Here is a 22,313-nt window from a genome sequence, read left to right as displayed (position 1 = left end):
TTGTTACCTCTATCAGCAGCAGCAGCAGCAGCAGCAGCAATACTAACACGCCGCCGGTGCGTTTTTATGTTTAATATCGCCCCCCTGGTGGCTGAACGAGGTCTCTGTCTGCATCTATTTGAGCAACAGTTCCAGGATGGAAAGGCATGAAGTGCTTATGAATATGAATATGAATATGTGGTTTTAATGCAACATGGAAGACGTGGAGATACGTGGGAGTAACAGGGAGTGTCAGGAGAGCACTAGCTGTTATAAATGGTGCACTTGTCACAATCACAAGTAACCACTTTACACGACCCTTCACTCCTGTCACAGCTTCCACAGCTGTGAAATGAGCTGTTCACAGTACAATCTTTACTCCCTCTGACAGTGTGTTGTTTTTGTTTTGCACTTAATATCTGGTCATCTATGCAGATGCACATATTGGTCGCTTGGTGAATAAAGGTACTTTAATGACAAAGGAACTCATCTTGAATGAACAATGTCTTCTCAATCACAATGAAATACTCATACTTCCCGTGTGCTGGAGAGTGATTGTCGGAGTGCAGGAGGCATCCCTGGTGCGCAGCTCCATCATAATAATGGCTGTTATTTGATTGTGATATGGTGTTGATAGAAATGCTCAATCCACGCACTAAACTGTTTAATATTGATGTTTCAAGAGGCCTGCAGCGCTCTGTGCTCCTGGGGCAGCTAAGCCTGTCTTTGCCCAATACTTGGCTTCTGGCTCCCTCTTCTGGTTTGTGATGGCAATTTCATTATGTGTTTAAATATTTGTATATGCAATCCAGTATGAAATCATCCCCTTTTAGACATAAAGACTGCATCTTGTCTTTAATACATATAATACACACGGATGTGTAAAATACCCCCTGACTGATCATCAGAAGAACCAGTAAACCACCATGGACACTAGACAGTGTGCGCTACATTATGATATTGTGCTTCCATCATTAAGGGTTTTAAAAAAACTCAATCCTGTTCAGCAAATTATGTTTAACTTTATTTTGATGATTTTCATGTTAACAGAATACACCCAAACCACACAGAAGAGAAGACATGCCTACACAAAGTAAACCATTTTAAATGGTATAAAGAGGATATATAAAAATATATAAAAATGTGTTGCCAGAGCACAGATTAAATGAGAAATAAGAGCACAAGTCAAATAATTGTGTTCAACAGCGCAGGACTGGCAGGGCCCGCCAAGTGTGGGGGTGTACATATATATCTATATATCTATATACACTCACCTAAAGGATTATTAGGAACACCTGTTCAATTTCTCATTAATGCAATTATCTAACCAACCAATCACATGGCAGTTGCTTCAATGCATTTAGGGGTGTGGTCCTGGTCAAGACAATCTCCTGAACTCCAAACTGAATGTCTGAATGGGAAAGAAAGGTGATTTAAGCAATTTTGAGCGTGGCATGGTTGTTGGTGCCAGACGGGCCGGTCGGAGTATTTCACAATCTGCTCAGTTACTGGGATTTTCACGCACAACCATTTCTAGGGTTTACAAAGAATGGTGTGAAAAGGGAAAAACATCCAGTATGCGGCAGTCCTGTGGGCGAAAATGCCTTGTTGATGCTAGAGGTCAGAGGAGAATGGGCCGACTGATTCAAGCTGATAGAAGAGCAACTTTGACTGAAATAACCACTCGTTACAACCGAGGTATGCAGCAAAGCATTTGTGAAGCCACAACACGTACAACCTTGAGGCGGATGGGCTACAACAGCAGAAGACCCCACCGGGTACCACTCATCTCCACTACAAATAGGAAAAAGAGGCTACAATTTGCACAAGCTCACCAAAATTGGACAGTTGAAGACTGGAAAAATGTTGCCTGGTCTGATGAGTCTCGATTTCTGTTGTGCCATTCAGATGGTAGAGTCAGAATTTGGCGTAAACAGAATGAGAACATGGATCCATCATGCCTTGTTACCACTGTGCAGGCTGGTGGTGGTGGTGTAATGGTGTGGGGGATGTTTTCTTGGCACACTTTAGGCCCCTTAGTGCCAATTGGGCATCGTTTAAATGCCACGGCCTACCTGAGCATTGTTTCTGACCATGTCCATCCCTTTATGACCACCATGTACCCATCCTCTGATGGCTACTTCCAGCAGGATAATGCACCATGTCACAAAGGTCCAATCATTTCAAATTGGTTTCTTGAACATGACAATGAGTTCACTGTACTAAACTGGCCCCCACAGTCACCAGATCTCAACCCAATAGAGCATCTTTGGGATGTGGTGGAACGGGAGCTTCGTGCCCTGGATGTGCATCCCACAAATCTCCATCAACTGCAAGATGCTATCCTATCAATATGGGCCAACATTTCTAAAGAATGCTTTCAGCACCTTGTTGAATCAATGCCACGTAGAATTAAGGCAGTTCTGAAGGCGAAAGGGGGTCAAACACAGTATTAGTATGGTGTTCCTAATAATCCTTTAGGTGAGTGTATATGAAAACACATCTTGGCATCTGTGCTACATTTGATTTGCACTACACACACAGGTGACGCAGATGTTAATGCAGCACATCTGTATTCGTGTTTTCAGTGCCAGAGCTTTTTTCTCCTGTTCTCAAATTTCAACCACTTTTGAATGATCTTCATAGATGGATTCAGGCAAAGCTTCTTCCCGTTGATATGGACTCTAAAAAACAAATACATTAGTAAACATAAGAATAAGTGTGTCATTATTATTTGTGAAATAAAACGATATCTTTCCACAAAAACATTTGTCACAATTGCAACACACTGAATCCTTAGGTTTCAGACTCTTGAATGAAGAACTTTAGTTTAATCAGATATTTTTGCATTTTAATAATAATACTAGGTAGAGGAATGACTAAATAAAGGAAACACACATATATGAAAGACTGTTGGGCCATGGGAGGAGTGTGTGTTTGTCAGACTCACATTACTGCCTTAATGTCACACAAGCCGTCGTCTGTCTGGATCTGAACCCTCTTCACTTTGCGCAGCAGGCCGGGCGGGATGGAAGAAGCGGTTTCAACACAGCAGCTGGAGATCTTGCCTGGAAAACAAGCACTCAGTCCTGATGAGCTGCTGCGGAAAGGAGAGCTTGCGACTTCAGACCAGCACACGCAGAAAAGTGTGTGCTACTTTAAATGGAAAGATAGGGTCGTGATACTTATTCCCCACTGCCTTTTTAAAATGAGATACTGTGCAACAATAACTGGTGTTTAGTTAGTTTTCCTCTAAAGGCTGGCTATGGATCAAAGCAACATGTGACAAGACTTACAGAGGCTACATTGCGATGGTGCGCTATGCTGTGTGCCTGTCTAATACGAATAAGATCTGGTGGCCTGGCAAATGCTAATGTGTTTTACAAGAATCCACACAACAAAAAAATAAAATAATGATAATAATGTTGAGATTCTGCTTTATTGCATCATTTACAACAAATCACATGACTTTCAGCAGTTTCTTCAAGAGGTTGTGTCAGCCCTTTTAAATTGCGCCCCCACCTTTAATAAAACTTTTTCTACAGACTATACTATAGCGGTGCTTTGAAATGTCATGAATATGTATCAGCATGTATAGTGAGCATGAATTATAGTTTAAATTCCGAGTGAGGCTGTAAAACATGTGTCCTCAAGATATCTAGTAAATCAAACTGGCATGGTAGCGTTTGATCTAATTGCAGAGGGAATAAATGTAGAATAAAGAGACACCTAAACTAACCGAACAGGCAGTTTTTTTGGTGCATATCTGTAAACTGTCTGCGATAACCTAACCGAGTCCGAACCACCTGCGTCTCGCCCACAATGGACTGGTCTTTGAAGCGGACGAGCCTTTTCTCCTTAAACACACGGATCACCTGGACATTCCCAAGACTTTGCATGAACTGAAAAACCCAACTGTCAAAGCATTTTCCAGTGTATTACATTCAGTGCCTGTGTTCACAAAAGCCTAATCTTCCTGCTCAAGTAAATGGACTCTTGACAGGGTTTTAATAGGTTTAAAATCTGACCATACCTTCAGCACGGAAGACAGTCATCATTAGAATCACAGCAAGGACTGCGGCTGCTTTGACGTTCATCTTGACGGTTGGAGAAGCAGCACAGAGCTGGGAGGATTACCCTACCAAAACAGGTTAAATACAAAATGAAGGGGGTGGGTAGAAAGAAGACTCCACCTACAACCCACATCACAGCTCGGAAATCAAGCATCACATGATTTAGACCAGTACACCACACACATTCAAACTGGGACAGAAGAGATGGTCTTTCAGACATCTGACCGATGCCTTTGGGTCAGTCGATCTCCAACGAGTCATTACACTGACACCTTTCACATTAGGCTTATAGTCAAGTGAACAAGATGAGCAGAGAAATATGCTGGCAAAAGCACAAAACCAACAGGCCCAAGGGCTCCAGAGACCACAGTTATGAGCATTAGACCAGTTTAGGCAGATCTGATGAGAGTATGCCAGGGGTTGGGCAAGTCCACACACAACTGCCATCTCTCCTCACTGCCGTTTTCTCCAGACAGCACTGCAGTTCCTGTAAACTCCGAGGGGAATTTCTTTGACAAACTTACAAGAGACCAAATGCTTCCCGATTTAAAGGAGAGATGCTGCAGGCGCAGTTTAACTGACGGGTCTAAATTAGAGGCTTATTAGACTTTGCTAAACCTAGCTGGTGGGAGACATCGAGACACGATGCGAAGAACCTGCAGTCACAGTTTAGCTGCCAGGTGGGAGTCACCACAGTATCCCACACGACCCTCCCCTTGTGGTCAGCACTGCCACTTTGAGCCCCAGAGTCAAGACAAAACCATTACATTAGTAAAAAGAATTTATTTAAATAAAGTTAAAAACATGCAAGAACCAAAATTAAGTAAAACATTTTTACAGCAGCACACAGTGCTCAACGAGCTTAAAAGGGACATCTGTACACACTAAGGCAGCAGTGGTCTGGCCAGGTTGCGGACCAGTGGGGACTTCAGCTTGGGGAGGGCGCTGATCTTCATCTGCTTCTGACTGGCGTACTTGTTCTTCACTGCCTGCAGGGGAGAGAGAGCAGGTTAGACAATCCATTGGGAGAATGAGCAACCAACTGGGTAGCCAACCAAGCGTGAAGCGGAGAAAGGGCTACACAAGCTGGCTTTTAGTTTGAAACATCTCAGCAAGTCCATCCTAGTTTGTAAGGATACCAACACATCTGGAACAAGAACCCTCCAACTGCATGGGAGTTGGTTCCACCGATAACTAGGATGCCTACCACGTGTTTGGTGAGCCCCTCATTGACCTTCACGACATTCTTGGCAATGTGCTGAATCACAGGGAGGAGCGCACTCTCCGTGTAGCCCAGGTAGTGCTGCAGGGTGGGTGTCTGGAAGACGAGAGGGCATCAATTAGAGGCAAGGAAGGGCGAGTGGCCACTCAGAGGATGGGAAAGGAGGGGGAAAAGGAGATTTACCCATTCGCCTCCGAAGATCTGCAGGGTCAGCGCGAGGGCTGCAGCTGCAATCTGGGAGGGTGGAAAGTGGCTCATGTCGTAGTCGGCCATTGTCAGCTCCATGAAGTATTTCGCCAGAGTGTGCTGCTCAGCGGTGACCTGGGGGGTGGGGGGGGGGGAACAGGAGAGGTTCTCACCAGGATGTACAGAGTGGTGAAGGTAGAACTTCACAGACTGAGGCTCTGCCAAGGCTGGCACACGGGGGCAGCTCACCTCAGCTATCTTGGAGGCCCTCCTCAGGAACTGCAGGGGCAGCGGGCGTCCAAACCCGAAGTCCAGCGCCCTCATGATCTTCATCTCCATTTCACGGATCTGGGCAGTGGTGTAGGTGCGGTCAGTGACGTAGGCGAAGTCGGCAATCTCGGGAGGATACATCTCCTCATACTTGGAAGCGATGAACATTGAAGTCACGCCTACGAGCTGCAGCTGCTTCTTGGGCACCGGATTGATCTGCAGTGAAGAGAACAGGGTTCAGCCTGTGGGGTTCTGATTCAAGAGTTAAAGCCAGTTTTGAGAGAGAGAGAGATTTATATATACAAGAGGACACCACACCTGCAGGAAGCGGTCAATGATGCCCACAGTCATGTACATGGTCTCCTGCAGCAGCCTGAACTTCATCTGCACCTGCACTAGCCAGTCGACAAGGATCGCACGCATGTTCCCGGTCACCTCCTGCCCCTCCAGGAACTTAGGTTTGACTGCTTGGTCCACCTGTTCATAGAGAAAGCTTTAGTGAAAGATCCAAGCAGTAACATCACACCCATAAGCTCAGCAGGAGCCATGGCCTTTCGAGACCGAGTTTCATTCTAGAACGAGACCCTACACCAGTAGATCCAGTGAGGTGTGGAGGAGACCCAGACCCACCTCAAGCTGGCGCAGGTAGTTGTAGATGTCCTTCACGTATTCGCTGCAGAGCATCGGGTTGTCGTAGTCGTCGGCGTCCACGTCCTTGATGTTCAGCAGGACGTCTGAGAAAGCCTGGCACAGGTCTTCGGGCTCGCAGCCGGAGGTCTCCATGGGCGATGGGGAGGAGGGCTCTGGCTTCACCTAACGGGGAGGGAGCAGCCAGGCAAGGCATCAGCACTGCAGGAAGCGGCCAAGGCATGCTGGTCACCCTGCAGAGCAGCATCTGCCCTGCCAAGTAGCTCTGGAGGAACTACGGAGGTTTTTGGCCATGTAGGGACTTTAAGGGTTCAGAAAACAGCCACTGAAAACAACCCTCTCCATTAGGTGTAGTTTAATCACAGTTCCTGCGCCCTATGAGGGGAGGAGAGAGGGACCCTGACCTGCACAGGCTCTGGCACCGAGCTCTTCACAACGCTCTTCTTCAGGACGGGAGCGTCGGAGGTGCTCTGGGAGCGGATGGGCTTCCTCTGGACCACCTTCACGGGGTTGATCTCCTGCAAGGCAACGTTATGGGGGAGACGAACCATGAAGCAGCCATTATATCAAAAATAAAGATGTATAAACCAAAGCTAGCTGTCGCCCCTGCCGAGAGCCCTGCAGGCTTCCGTGACGGGCAGCTCCTGTCTGCCCCGACGTACCTTTTTAGCAGCGGGTCTGGGAACAGCGGTTTTGTTGCCGATCTCCCCCAGCACCGCTCGGGGCCTCAGCCCGGGCTTCCCCGCCGCCCCCTTGGCCGCCACAGCTGTGCGGTTCTCGGCGTTCAGCTGCGAGTTCTGCAGGCAGACAAGAGACACAGGGGCTGAAGGCCATCGGGCCGCTCTGGTCCCTGCGGGAGTCCTGCTCTCCAGACACGGAGACGGGCTCAGTGCAAAGCGGCTTCTGCGCGCATGTCTGGCGGTTCTAATCGAGCAGCAACCCAGACCGCAGCACCGACGGCACCGGGCGTGGAGCGCATTTTAAACCCGACACACGCAGCCCAGTGCCGCCAGGAACCAGAGCGGAGACACCGCCGAAAACAATACTCACTCTAGTCACACGGAGAGCCATTTCTCGACTTCACGATTGGGACACAGCAGGCGAATGCGCTGGACTGGGCTGAGCTGCTAACTGCGGATGTCGCTGCGATACCTCCCGGCCACCGTCGCTCAGTTTAAATCGCCGCTCGCTCGAATCCTATTGGTCGCGCTGCGGCGGCGGCGGGCGCTGATTGGTCGAGCCGCCGCGGTTTAGAATGCGTTTCCCAGACGACCCCGGACCACGTGACTGCAATCCCTGCGCCTGCGCGCCACGCCCGCGCACTGGCAACAAAGTAACAACAATACGCCAGGTTTGAATTCGGGGTGTTACGTCATCTTTTAAAGACACAGACGCACGATGTTATTACGGCAGCGCATACAGATACACTTTAGATCCAATTTCACCCAAAACTGCATTTGATTAGTGAATAAATATCTGTATCGGGTCTGTGGTTTTTGGTTAGTGTTTTATCTGTTATTTTATTGGTGAGAGAAGATATGCAGACCTTCCAAACAAACCGAATTTCAGCATCCATATATAGACAACACTAAAGACAGCAGGATGGAAGTCGATCCCCCTCCATCACCCGCCGCCCCGGTGTTAGTGATGATCGCACTGTATTTGTCTGCGGGTGCTGAGTGTCGGCATGCTTTTCACATGACAGATCCACTGCTGGCTCTCCCGCTGTGATAAGGGCCCCCAACCTGGTCCAGGAGGAGCCCCCACCCTGCTGGTCTGTGTTCCGACCGAGCTCTCAACTGAACCCTTAATTGAACTTATATTTTCATAAATCGGAGCGTTTTCATTATTTAAAACAGTAGGGGGTTCAGTTAAGTATATAATTGTAATAATTTATTAAAGAACCAACTCCATATGTTTATTGATAGAGACTGGAGATTGTAATGAACCATAGGTTGAATGTCAGCACTTATTTTAATAAATATAGATATATTAACATACATATTGTTCACCAAAACAAGTGGGAACATCTTGGGAAGGCCATATATATATATATATATATATATATATATATATATATATATAAAGTCAAATTCAGAGCATTTATATTACACACTGAGGAAAGGACTTTAGACAGTGGTAATAAACACCATATTTACCACAACATCAAACTTATCATAAATTAAATCTGGAGATAACCTCACATGAAACAAGCCCAGCCCTGTCCTCTCAACACACTTGGTAGCATTTCAAGGCCTGCTAAGAATCCTGACCTTAGTTTCTCAGAGCACCTCTGGGATAAACTGGAATGGTGAAGCCAGACAAGACTGCCCAGCTCCGCCTCTCTCACTGCAGCAGTCTCACGCACAGACCGCAGCAGCAGTGCGGGCCTCCCTCGGCCTGTAAACACCTGACACTTTGACGTCTCTGTACACGTGCCGATGTGCTGTACAGATCAGATATCATACTTCCTGAGGACGTCTGGATGTTTTACACCAAATCCTCCAATCAAAACATACCTCTGACCGCAGTTTATTTGTACTGTATGTAATGCGGTTTTTTTTTTAATGGGTTGTGGTACTCTCATAAAAGGCAGAGTGACTGATGTGCATCTTTATAAACAGGACTCACTTCCTGACACAGAGGATTATGGGAGTCTGGAACAAACCAGTCACATAAAGCAGCTTCACAATACTCTTCCTTCTGGGAAAACGGTCTCATTTTCAGCCCCTCCTCCGGCCCGGAGAGGATCGGGTTTCTCGACTGTTACTACAGAATACTGCTTGATCTGGTTTTAGTGGAAATAAACACATTCTGTCGGGAACTTCTTAAAACAGACAATAAACTGGGTAAGAAGATCAAGGCCGATTTCTCAGAAAGGTGTGTAGAAACACAGGCGCTATAATGAAAAACAACTTTAATGCAACAGCAGCAATCAATCACGATTTAATGCATGGACTGATGTACAGATCTCTGATATCACCCATTTCTAACCATGGAATATAATATCCCGTTTGGAGACAGAAGGTTCCTAGACGCTATGTCATCATTTGCATATATTATATTACTGTACATTGTGTGCAAAAATAAGACACAGACCACGTTATAAACACTTTCCCCAAATCCACTTTTTCTTCAGTTTTCATCACACGAGTCGTGCCATTCGATTTGGTCCTGTAGTGTCCGGCTCACATGATACACGTCCCGTCCTTCAGGTACTTGATGGACTCCATTTGCTTCGTCATGGCGAGAACCTCCTGGAAACCTGAGCTGAGGCCGGACATGTGCTGGAAGTAGGCCTCCTTCTCCACCTGCACGGACAGGTTGTTGACTCCGGCGTCTTTCAGCACAGCGGTCACCTGGTGCGGGAAACGGCAAGAGGCCGGTCACAGGTCACAACTAACCTATCTCTAGAATACTGGAAAACAGAAAAACAGTCTGGGGGTCTCACTCACCTGCTGGATGATTCTCTGCTCCACAACATCAGACATCAGCTGTAAGTGGACCGTCCCCGCGATAACGCTGGCCGAATGCCTCCAGAAATGGGGGTCTCGGTAGGACAGGACCCCCTCAATTTTCTGTATCTGAAAAAGCCAACAGCGATTTTTTTCAACTAGGATGTCACCCTGGAACAGAGGAGACTACATGGGGACTTGATTCAAGTCTTCGAAATCATGAAAGGCATCGACCACATCAAACCAGAGGAGCTTTTCCAGATCAGCAGGGACACACGCACCCGGGGACACAAATGGAAATTGGGCTTCAAGGCATTCAAGACAGAAAACAGGAGACACTTCTTCACACAGAGAGGCGTCACAATCTGAACAAACTCCCCAGCGATGTGGCTGAAGAGACAATTTGGGAACATTCAAAAACAGACTGGATAGGATCCTTGATCACTCAGTTATTAATGGACACCAAACGAGCACGATGGGCCGAATGGCCTCCTCTCGATTGGACATGGTCTTATGTTCTTATGATTATTATTAGTCAATCATCATCACTGACTCCCCCGGTCCATCTGTAACACAGCCTCTCTCTCGCACCCTGGTCTTGCCGAAGAACGACACGATGGAGGGCGTGCATTTCAGTGGCCGGACAGACACACGGGAACCCCACCTTCTCCAGGGCATGGCTGAGCTCCTTCTCGTGCTCGGGGGGGATCCTCAGCAGCAGCACCTCGCAGGCGTCCTTCAGCAGGGTGATGACACTGAGGAAGATCAGCACGGCGATGAAGAGTGAGCAGATGGGGTCGGCGATCAGCCACCCGAACTGGCGGATCAGCACCGTGGAGATGATGACGCCCACGCTGCCCAGCGTGTCGGCCAGGACGTGCAGGAAGACGCCTGCAACAGAAGGGCGCGGCACCGTCAGTCCCGCCTCAGCGCACGGTGATGAACCCAACAGCCCCTTCGCTGGGGGGGGGCGGGCAACAGAACCACACGCAGCATCGTCTACTCAGTGAACTCACCGTTTCAGGGCTTGTTAAAGACACAGAGGCCACCCAAGCTTCTCAATTAGCTAATTGAACACACCAGTCTGAGCTCTCTTCCCAGGTCCGATGTAGGTTAAACCCCCGCCCCAGGACTTTGAAGATAAAAACTCGGACTAACTGGAAGGACCAGACTGCAGCCCTTACCCCTCATGTTGGCGTTCATGCCTCCCCCAGTGCCGTGCGAGTGGCCGTGCCCGTGGCTCCCGTGTGCGTGTCCGTGTCCCCCGTGTCCGTGTCCGTGCCCGTGGTCCCCGTGGCCATGCCCGTGGTGGGAGTGGCCGTGGTCGTTGGAGGAGCAGTTCCCCTTGGCCGCTCCGTGCGCGTGGGCGTGGCTGAAGGCGCAGATGCCAATCAGATTCACGATGAGACCCCCGACGGACACCGGCTGCAGAGGACAGGAAATGCCACTCAGTTTATCACCACGATAAGTAGTAGTTAACAGTAGTTTAGTAGTAGTATTGCCAAGATGTTTCTTCAGTTGTGTTAGTAGAGTGAAGAGTCATTAGTCTTCTGCACAAGAACTGCTTTATAAATACACCTTACCAAGAAGTCTGCAAATAATCAGGACACTAAAAATATGTACAGATCATTCCCGATTGATCGTCTGTCCACTGATCGATTAATATCACTCCGTCTGAATCACGAAGGGGGAGGAACCCACAAGAACGAGAAGACGGGTCCGGACTCACAGTCAACATGTCCGTGTTGATGTTGGGAGGGTCTACGAGCCGCGTGATCGATTCCACAAAGACGAAGAAGGCGATGACCATGAGGAACAGGCCGTTGATGAACCCGGAGAGGATCTCAACCCGGCCGTACCTGCAGGGAAGGAAGTGACAACAACAACTGTGTGTTAAACCACAGCGCCGGCGAGACCCCCCCACCACCACCAAGCAGCGCGCTCTGCGTCTGTCCGGCGCCGCTTACCCATAGGAGAAGATGCGCGTCGCTTTCCACCTGGTCATCAGGGCGGCGAAGAGGCCGAGGACCAGGGCGGAGCAGTCGAACAGCATGTGGAAGCCGTCCGAGATGAGGCCCAAGCTGTTGGTCCAGACGCCGTAGAACAGCTCCACGAAGGTGAATGCCTTCCGACACAGGGGAGGAGGAGAAAGAGGTACAGTCAACATCCATTGAAACGAGACCCCGACTTTACACTTCTAAAACAGAGCTGTCCGTCTGTCAATCAGGAGCTTCTGAAGCGAGACAACACTCTGGGAAGCCACCAATCTGCCTTCTGTCCGGCTTCCATCTCAGATCTCACCCGGGTCAGACAGAGGAAGGTCTCACCAGGTTCAGACAGAGGAAGTAGAAGATCTGCCTGGAGTCGTACTCCTCGAGGATCTGCTTCAGAGAGTCCTTGATGAAGCGGGGGAGCGAGTGCGATGTGTGCTGCAGGGCGTCACCCATGAAGTTGTAGAGCGGTGTCCCCTCGGGAGAGTAGCCCACCAGCGTGCCTTTCTGCCCCTTCTTGGAGGGGGATGACAAAATATTGGCAGCTTTAAATGGAAAAAGGGGGAAAAAAGGAATGTGATTTTAGCACTTTTACCTTGAAAATGAGCTTGATTGTGTCATGTATTCATCAAATAAAAGTCAGGCAGGTCTTGTCACAGAGATCGCAGCCCTGAACGCCAAGTCCGGCACTCACACAAGATGAAGAACAGGGCGCTGACCACCACGCCCCCCGAGAGCACGTGCTCGGTGCCGTCCTGCAGGGCCGCCGTGCCGACGGAGCGCAGCGTGTCTGTGAAGGGGTGCGTCCAGAAGTTGGCCAGCAGCAGGCCGCTGGAGACCAGGAAGAGCGAGCCGTAGCGGGCGCACTTGGGGGCCTCCATCTTGGCGATGCAGATGGAATCCACGTAGAAGTCCAGGATCATGACGGAGAACACGACCATCGCAAAGGGCAGGACAAGCGCCGACCAGGACTCCACTTTGCTCTGGACGGAAGCAATGGAGACAGACGTGAGAAGACAGGGGTTTGGGGTTCGGTCTCCCTCATACCGAGAGTGTTCTAGCCAGAGAAGTGAACGGCTCACTTTTCTCTGACCAAACCTCCTTCGGCGATGGGTTATAGTTCTCTTCCAACACCCCCCCGCCGTGCTGATGGAACAGTCCAAGTCCCGACACTCAAGCTCGTAACAACCGCTCACCTCGGTGGTGGCCGACAGCACGATGACCCAGGGCAGCAGGACGGCGGCCGAGACCAGGTTCGACAGACAGTACAGGCGCTTGGCCCCCCCGATCTCCACAGACAGCTTCCTGGAGGCCGTGTGGAAGCCCACCATGAAGAACAAGGAGATCACCAGCAGCACGACGCCACCCTGACATAGGAAGAGAGAGTCCGTTAGCACCGAGGCACGTTGACCAATCACTCAGTCCGGCAGCTTTTCAACCGAATCGACTTTTTTCTTATTTCGTCCGCTAAAGACAGACCCACCTTGTGATCCGCGACGCCCAGGAACGCGATGGCCGTGTAGAGAGCGTGCGTCAGTGCGCTGTCGTGGTGTCCCTCAGCTGCGGTCAGACGTCAAGGACTTAAAGAGAGATTTACAGAGGGCAAGAGGAAAAAAAAAAAAATAGACAACACACACAAGCTCACACAGGTCAAGGGAGTGTCCTACTGAGAGACTGAGGGACCTGAACCTTTTCACCCTTCACGCATCTTCTCTTCGTCTGTTGTGACGCTGGGTTGAAACACTGGGCTGCTTTAGTCAAGGATACGGTGCTCCGCCATCTTGGCCATGAGGTCGTCGTTGTCGAAGAGCAGCAAACAGATCACTGCGATGACGAAGAAAGCCGCCCCTCTGGTCTAGTGGAACGGGAAAAGCCAAACAAATAAGCCAGTGCGTCTGCAATGCATCGCTTATTCCAGACACTCCTTTTCTCGTGCCCAACTGTACCGCTTAACCTCAAAGAGCTTTGGTGGTTTAATCAAAGCACTAATTGCGAGGTATACAGTCCGTGAAATAACACAAGGGAGGTTCTATTAGAAGGAAGCTGCCATACCTTGGATGGTCCACCTCCAGAGCTGGTGAAGAGGACGCTGAGCAGAGAGACGATCACGATATCGCTGTGTTCGAAGAGCAGCAGGGTTCTGGAGAGCACGGCAAACAAACAAACAAACAAACACTGGTCTTTCAGTTTTATTCACAACCTTTCTGAAATACGGTAGCAGCACGTACAGCAGCTCGACCCAGAAGCCGGCACCAGGGTCAGATAACCAAGAACGAACACAAATGTCTCACCCAGGCGGTGTTCATCTTACCTTAAAGGTCCACAGAGTGTGAGACCGAAAAAGCCCAGGAGTGAAATAATACAGCCGACGACTGCGTGTTTTAGGATTTTGATCCACTGGAAGAGAGGAGAAGCAGATCCAGAAAGTCACAACACAACACACGCTACCAGCTCTGCGACACAACTAGCGACAGAAAGTCACAGGAATGGACACACCTTTCAGAGTGGCGTACAGTGCTTTGAGTGCAGTGTCTTTTGCGTGTGTCCATTCCTGTGACACACAATCTGAAGTCGTCCCCGGTCGTGCTTCATTACTAACACGTTGTGCAGAAGGAATCGACAAGTGACAAAACATTTCCCTTACTTGAGAAAGGCCCCTTTGATGATAAACATAAAAAAACCCGAAGAAAAATAAATCTTACATATTACAGAGCACTAGTGGAATGTGAACCAGGAGAAAATAAACAGTGTTTGAAACATGTTCATACACATCAGTGGGAAAGGAATGTATTTTGTACACACCGCGGTACAGCAGTATTGGCACAGCCTGCTATGGCATTCGATTAATAAATTAATAACCTAATAAGTTAGGAGTCCACATCACTTTCTCCATCCAAACAATGTGGGGAAGCAATAAAAAAGGCAAACACAATGCTAGGGTATATTGTCAAAAGTGTAGAATTGAGAACAAGGGCAGTGATGTTCAGACTGTACAATGCACTAGTTAGAGCTCATCTGGATACTGTGGACAGTTCTGGGCTCCACACTTCAAGAAAGATATCGCTGCTCTAGAGGCAGTTCAGAGGAGAGCAACCAGACTTATTCCAGGTCTGAAGGGAATGTCCTACTGAGAGACTGAGGACCTGAACCTTTTCACCCTGGAACAGAGGAGACTACGTGGGGACTTGATCCAAGTCTTCAAAATCATGAAAGGCATCGACCACATCAAACCAGAGGAGCTTTTCCAGATCAGCAGGGACACACGCACCCGGGGACACAAATGGAAATTGGGCTTCAAGGCATTCGAGACAGAAAACAGGAGACACTTCTTCACACAGAGAGGCGTCACAATCTGAACAAACTCCCCAGCGATGTGGCTGAAGAGACAATTTGGGAACATTCAAAAACAGACTGGATAGGATCCTTGATCACTTAGTTATTAATGGACACCAAACGAGCACGATGGGGCGAATGGACTCCTCTTGACTGGACATGGTCTTATGTTCTTAACATAAGATACCTAAAAGTAACATCAATCTTGTTTGATTTAAAACAGGGGTCTTAGCTGGCAACATTATTATCTGCAGTTAACGATCAGATGTAACAAGGGAACGACTCGCCTCACCTGTCGCTTTGAAATGGTCTTTCCGGCTGAAAACGGCTTCTGGAAGAAGACCAGGAACAGGGCAGATCTGCAGGGAGAGAAGGACACCGCTGATGGCCACTGTACAGGACTGATGTCAGCGGTCACCCTGCTTCTACACTCGTGCATTATTACTTGTTTAACACAGAGAAGAAACACGGCACTGCTGATCAGTACGGTCACTGTTTGTCGAAAGTGTTATTTGTATGACATGTGACAGAGCAATTTGAGAAGCTTTCCAAGCCGAGTTATTCTGCCTAAAGTTAAACCTAACAAAATATCACGTTTTAACTGAAAGCTGTGTTGAAAAGACGGGTTACAAACTCGTGCCAGACAGGAAGGTTGACGTTTTGATTTATTTTGGCATAAATCTCACCGGCAAAAATGCTTTTCAAGTTGTTCTTTACATTTTGGAGAGGAGTAAGGTTTCTTTTTTTGTCAAGGCTCTGAAGAACAAGTGAAAGCGTTTTATACGTTTCTAAACAAGTTTTCGAAATCCTTGAAATCAGCTGATGGCAGTGAAATAACTCACAACTATAATGGATTAAATTATTGTATTATTTACGCCGCAGTTATTGTATTTCACTTATTTTATTTTTAATACGTATACATTTTAATGACTCTTGATTTTAAGCTTACTTTATTATACCTTGTAGGCCAAGCATAACAACTCACAGTGCAGTATATAGTGGTGCTGCTTGTAAAATCCCAAATTACAGTCAAAGCTTAAATTGTCCTAGAACGATATCTTATCCATAAAGATATCAGACGCTGAAGGCCACCGCCTCCATACAGAACCACACAGGTCACCGACAGCAGGGCGGCCAGCACCACTTCTACTGTAACATAGCCATTTACTGCGGCAATACTGCAGTTATGACAATAATGCAGGCACTATTCACCGGCTCCTTCCCGCTACAGAAACAGGAGGAGACCGAGCCATAGATCAGTACGGCGCTCACTCACCCCAGTTTCAGAATGAAGATGAACTGCACGATGTGGACGACTTTAAGGAGGTCGTAGGACTCAAACATGCCCAGCGCCTTCAACACCTTGGTGACGCACAGTAACACGATGTACCTGGTAAGCCTTGAACAGAAAACATGTCATTTTGTTATAGTTTTACAATATTAAGCATCAAGAATACTACAAACCTTATGCCACTGATACAATATACAACAAGCTATACGGTATATCAATTTTACCCACGGTAAGTGCGGTAATTAAGTACAATCAAATTATCTGAAGTCTGTTTTCAAGGAAACTATACGTTGAATGCAAGGTGACAATACATGCTATCTGAATGGTACATTATATGAGCACTTCCCTTGCTGAGAGCTTCTCATATAATAGATATAATAGTTGTGTAAGGGGAAAGTGTGTTTAAATAGCCCGTAATGACAGGTGCATATATTTACTGGTACCCTTGTGCCTGATGAACAATTACAAGTATATTAACAGGATCAGCTCTCAGGGAACACGAGCACCCAGTGTAAGCATACCACCTACACAGGACATGTTGTATTGGGCTGTGCATTGACATGTCATTTATGTACAACTGCAGGTGAGACCGAGGCGTTTCCCTTTAGTTACAAAACACTAAATCTGTAATTTCTGCATTAACAAAGTTATTGATATAGCAATCCTCTAGCGTTAATTATGTATTAACCAAGAGGTGTGAGACTACTGATGGTATTTTCAAGATCATACCTTCTGGGCTTGGCATTAAGGCTTTTACATGAATTCAAAAGCATTGTATATGCAACTAAATAAACACCAGTAGACAATGGCTAAGAGCACGCTGGGGCTACATCAGTACATCAATACGTGTCCGAGGACCACACGGGTACACATGACGTCACACGGCACCGTGTGGATCTGATCTCTGTAAAGGATCAGCGCTTACCTCGCATTGGGCACCTCCACCGGTCCCAGCTGGCCACTGGAAATCACATTGCTGCTGTATTTGTCATCCATAATGATACTGTTGGTTTGTTTTTTAAGTTGAATAAATAATAGGTTAAAGCGAATAAAAAAACACTTCACATGAGTGACGTCTCATCATGTAATGAACTAGTAAACTACCGTAATACTTTTACGAAAGTGCACTTTTGGGTCCTTATCAGCACAGTGTACACATGATCTTGTTTCGTTGTTACAAACTAAAACGATCGCACTTAGCCGCCTAAGGTCCGACCGGTAGGCCCGCAGCCGGGGGCCGCAGTAGATGAGCCGGCCGCTCGGGAGTCATCTGGAGGCGGCCGGAAAATGGTGTCGGGTCGCTCCTGCACCGCGGCGCGCCGGCACTAAGCCACGTCAAACTGCAGTTTTTAACGTAAAAGTGAAACCGCCTGCATCGACCTCGATAATACGCACCAAAATCGGTTATTCAGTCGCTCGAGTCAATAATAACGTGTTTATATTTAACATCCTTAAGCTCGTCTTTATTTAATTTAATTTTAAAGTCGTCCAGGAACCCGTATTCCTGCCTCCCGGTGCAAAGGCAGGTTCACGGCGCAGCTGCAGCGGCCTCTACCGGCCACAACGACACAAGCAGCCGGGCATGTGGACGTTAATTAACTAAGCACCTTCTCAAATTAATTAACACACAACTTCCACTGAAAGAGTTCCAGGGCATAGAAATGCAGCCTATAAAACCAAAGGCCACATATAGAAAAGCATAAAACGACCAATCTAATCCCGGTAGCCTATGCATGCATTAGCCTGCAGACGCGTCAGTGTTGCTGAAGTGTAATTGCAATGCTTCTATCATCATGTTGCCTTTATTATGTGTGTCTTTTTGATATAAACTACACGTAGGCTCCTGTAATCACGCATAGAAATACATTAAAATACTGAAGAAAGCATTGTTAGCAAAAGCTTAACGAAAGAATCAGCAATTTCATTTAGCAGCCTATCATTACAGGTACTCCACTATAACTGCACCACTTTAGATATGTACAAATACTATCAGGTAATATATCATGCACATACTTTAAATTCTGGTTATTATTATTATTATTATTATTATTATTATTATTATTATTATTATTATGATTATTATTATTATATGCAGCCAAAATGTTGAGTTTTTATATTATTTAAACAAAATGAAGAAAAAGGCAATACAATTGTTTTATGTAATTCTATTGTGGGGTCTATTTCATATTTGTTACATAATTATATCACTGAACCAGTGTCCCAGTGTGCAGAAACATGCAGATGCTGGTAACTTCTAGTAAATGCTTTTGCTTTCGTTTTCTTTTATGCTTTGATTAAACATATATGTCTGTAAAGCAGATGTTTGGTGTTGTGAAGATTCTCTTTTTTTCAAACCCAAATATGTATTTTCTTCATGCACATCATGCATCATACACAACTAGTCATATATAAAAGCAGTTTCACGTCAACCGGAAAAAAGGGGCCTAATTTAGTGGCTACATTAGACTCCCGGAGACGGAGATATGAGCCCATTGTATTTTGATCAGCAGATTGGTGCGAATGCATCGAGAACAGAGATAAGTCACCTGCTGTAGCTTGTATGCAATTACTTTGCAATGCATCTGATAGATGACTTAATCTCTCAGACGTTTCTTTACGTAGGTCTTCATTCATTACACTGGATTATTACACGCTATCTTCGCTCTTGACATTTAGTACTTATGGCCAACACTTCTGCATTAGAATCAATTGAAATATAATTAGCATACGCATATTAAGAAGCCTAATGGATTCATTTTTCATGCATCCAGTTTATTAAAATCTGTTAAAGTGTGAAATATGTGAAACCAGCGAAGACACCTCCATCTTCCACACGGCGAACAATTGAAAGGATCACTTCCATTCTTTAATTAAGGAATCAGGATGATGGAAGATTGTAATAAAAAAAGCAGGAGTTGTCATACTTTCTAATAATCTATGCATCATAAAGGGCTTAAATCCTGTTTGATCTTGAAGGAAATCCAGACCTCGTGTGTTCAGTTCCTCCCTAAATGATCACATTTGCTGAGCTCTCAGTTATTTTTGTCAGAATATGAGCTTACCTTTGCTTTAAATAAATCATGTCAGACAGATCTTTGAGTCAGACTGAGAAAAGTGCAACAATGGCAGGAAGATAACCGAGCTGCAGTCATTAGAACCAAAATGAAACCCAAGCAGGAGACAAATGTATTTTTGAATGTGATATACCTCACTCAGCATGATCCCACACACACACACACACACAGACAGACACACACACTCACACACACACACACACACAGAGACACACACAACACACACAACACACACACAGACACACACACAACACACATACACTCAGACACACACACTCACACACACACACACACAACACACACACACACACAGAGACACACACAACACACATACACTCAGACACACACACTCACACACACACACTCACACACACACACACAGAGAGACACACACAGACACAGACACAGACACACACACACACACACACACACACACACACACACACTCACACACAACACACACACACAGAGACACACACAGACACACACACAGACACAGACACACACACACACACACACACATACAGACACACACACACACACACACACACACACACACACACACACACACAGGTCTGTTGACAGGTACACAAGCCTTTCTGTCCAGTGAAAGTCCATTTCCTCAAGACTCTGCTGACACGCATGACATTGACTGTTTGTCAGGATCCTCATAGAACCAAAACAGCAACATAACAGTAGAACAATCTGATAAATAATCATTATCATATTTTCCCCACAAACTGATGTGGCGCAACAGCTAATATTTGGGGGAACTGGGAAAGTATTCACCTTTGAAGACAGCGCTAATGGTCATCAAGTAGTGCAGACCGAAGCCACGCAACACACTGAAATACAGAGAGCGCCTTGGACAAAGTATATAGATAGCCACATCTGGAATGGCCATTATAATACATTTGTAAATGGTTAGAAGGAGAGTTCTGAAATTCTGGACTTAGGGACTATTCAGAGGGACTGAGATAATATTCAGTTGTGGGCGACACCTGGCAGATGAAATTCAATGTGGACAAGTGCAAGGTAATACATGCAGGTAACAAAAATGTCCACTATAATTACACTATGGGAGGAATAGAACTGGATGAAGTAACGCATGAGAAAGACCTAGGAGTCTATGTGGACTCCTCACTTTCTCCATCCAAACAATGTGGGGAAGCAATAAAAAAGGCAAACACAATGCTAGGGTATATTGTCAAAAGTGTAGAACTGAGAACAAGGGCAGTGATGTTCAGACTGTACAATGCACTAGTTAGAGCTCATCTGGATACTGTGGACAGTTCTGGGCTCCACACTTCAAGAAAGATATCGCTGCTCTAGAGGCAGTTCAGAGGAGAGCAACCAGACTTATTCCAGGTCTGAAGGGAATGTCCTACTGAGAGACTGAGGAACTGAACCTTTTCACCCTGGAACAGAGGAGACTACGTGGGGACTTGATCCAAGTCTTCAAAATCATGAAAGGCATCGACCACATCAAACCAGAGGAGCTTTTCCAGATCAGCAGGGACACACGCACCCGGGGACACAAATGGAAATTGGGCTTCAAGGCATTCAAGACAGAAAACAGGAGACACTTCTTCACACAGAGAGGCGTCACAATCTGAACAAACTCCCCAGCGATGTGGCTGAAGAGACAATTTGGGAACATTCAAAAACAGACTGGATAGGATCCTTGATCACTTAGTTATTAATGGACACCAAACGAGCACGATGTGGCGAATGGCCTCCTCTCGATTGGACACTGTCTCATGTTCTTACGTTCATATACCTGTCTGTCTGTAGCAGCTCCTTCCTCCACTTGGATAAGAAAATATGTTTTATTTAAACAAGTTCAGACCCTCCACAGACATGACTGTCATCTTTTTTTTCTCATTTTGTTTGTAAAGGGTTCCAGTTGATATAGTTTCACCCTACGGCAGATATATACGCTCTTGGCACCTTGTCCATCGTTGAAGAACATTCGCTCTGAACTGAAATAATATCTTGACACTAATGGGCTAATGCCCAAGGCAGGGACCTATTCTGCACATACATGTTGAAATGCCACACAGAGAGGAACTTGGAAAGATCTCCCATATGCAGACTTTTAGATGGAGATTTTATTCTTTTGGTTCAGGAAAATGGTGCCACTATATTTCCATTAAGGCGGCTGTCTGGAAAGGCACTTTGATGTTTGACAGAAACACCAAATTGCGGTTTGAGTCCAGTAAATCTCTCGCACTCCTCCCCGCACATCAATCGGAGAGCTGGGCCACTGTGTCCCGGGTCCCAGAGGGGACATGAAGCAGCGCAGAGGGTGAATTAAATGCACGGCACTGTCCTCATGCAATTCTAATGCACATGTTTCACATTGACAGGAAGTGTGGGCTCCTTTCTCTCCGGGATATTTATTTTTATTGTTGATACTGGGGTTATATGTTACCATTACTTCCATGATGAATGAAGAGGGGAGGTTTGGCACATTTTGGAGTAGTTTAATGAATGATTCATGAGCTGTGTGTGTGTGTGTGTGTTTATAACCAGTGTTCAGTGTTTTTCATAAAGGACAGAGAGAGTGAATTTTGCGTTATGGGAGATGGGGGGCAATAAATGGGCAGTGGGGGCAGACAGAGTTCATCAGATCATTCAGAGCTGGAGAAGAAGATTGCTTGACTCACACACTGGTGTGAAGGAGCGAGGCAGGGACTCACACCAGCCGGTCTGTGTTTCTCAAGGGGAGGTCATGAGATTCGGCCTGAATGCCATTAAATCTTATAGCTGGAAGGAGGCGACTACTCAA

At 46.6% G+C, this 22,313-nt stretch overlaps 2 protein-coding genes across 2 annotated transcripts; both read right to left on the bottom strand.

Moving 5' to 3' along the window:
* Positions 1 to 1,670: 1,670 nt before the first annotated feature.
* On the bottom strand, positions 1,671 to 4,460 carry LOC136755136 (C-C motif chemokine 28). Its single transcript, XM_066711575.1, has 3 exons — positions 4,013 to 4,460; positions 2,930 to 3,047; positions 1,671 to 2,663 (listed from the first exon to the last, which is right to left on the bottom strand). Exons 1-3 carry the CDS (start codon positions 4,074 to 4,076, stop codon positions 2,564 to 2,566), a joined length of 282 nt encoding a protein of 93 aa, XP_066567672.1. The 5' UTR covers positions 4,077 to 4,460; the 3' UTR covers positions 1,671 to 2,563.
* A 360-nt stretch (positions 4,461 to 4,820) lies between these two features.
* Positions 4,821 to 17,994, bottom strand: slc30a5 (solute carrier family 30 member 5). The gene is made up of 25 exons (XM_066711771.1): positions 17,374 to 17,994; positions 16,434 to 16,556; positions 15,450 to 15,516; positions 14,136 to 14,221; positions 13,877 to 13,964; positions 13,592 to 13,679; positions 13,308 to 13,384; positions 13,021 to 13,191; positions 12,519 to 12,807; positions 12,161 to 12,369; positions 11,801 to 11,958; positions 11,563 to 11,692; positions 11,018 to 11,258; positions 10,498 to 10,724; positions 9,834 to 9,962; positions 9,568 to 9,737; positions 7,429 to 7,456; positions 7,041 to 7,175; positions 6,783 to 6,896; positions 6,361 to 6,543; positions 6,049 to 6,207; positions 5,710 to 5,946; positions 5,458 to 5,595; positions 5,260 to 5,370; positions 4,821 to 5,041 (listed from the first exon to the last, which is right to left on the bottom strand). The coding sequence occupies exons 1-25, from the start codon at positions 17,442 to 17,444 to the stop codon at positions 4,937 to 4,939; spliced, it is 3,534 nt and encodes a 1,177-aa protein (XP_066567868.1). The 5' UTR covers positions 17,445 to 17,994; the 3' UTR covers positions 4,821 to 4,936.
* Positions 17,995 to 22,313: the final 4,319 nt, after the last annotated feature.

This window comes from Amia ocellicauda, chromosome 8 (genome assembly GCF_036373705.1).
Source record: "Amia ocellicauda isolate fAmiCal2 chromosome 8, fAmiCal2.hap1, whole genome shotgun sequence".
In the NCBI taxonomy this organism is placed as follows: Eukaryota; Metazoa; Chordata; class Actinopteri; order Amiiformes; family Amiidae; genus Amia; species Amia ocellicauda.
This window is presented reverse-complemented; position numbering and strand designations above follow the sequence as displayed.

Excerpts from the sequence above, each read along its gene's own strand:
- LOC136755136 (XM_066711575.1), bottom strand. The coding sequence starts at position 4,076 with ATGAACGTCAAAGCAGCCGCAGTCCTTGCTGTGATTCTAATGATGACT. Across the intron at positions 3,048-4,012 it reads GACTGTCTTCCGTGCTGAAG|GCAAGATCTCCAGCTGCTGT; the intron begins GTATGGTCAGAT and ends CTTGTTTTCCAG. Across the intron at positions 2,664-2,929 it reads TGTGACATTAAGGCAGTAAT|AGTCCATATCAACGGGAAGA; the intron begins GTGAGTCTGACA and ends TTTGTTTTTTAG.
- slc30a5 (XM_066711771.1), bottom strand. The coding sequence starts at position 17,444 with ATGGATGACAAATACAGCAGCAATGTGATTTCCAGTGGCCAGCTGGGA. Across the intron at positions 11,959-12,160 it reads ACTTCCTCTGTCTGAACCTG|GCATTCACCTTCGTGGAGCT; the intron begins GTGAGACCTTCC and ends CTGTGTCGGAAG. Across the intron at positions 9,738-9,833 it reads AGCAGAGAATCATCCAGCAG|GTGACCGCTGTGCTGAAAGA; the intron begins GTGAGTGAGACC and ends TTCCCGCACCAG.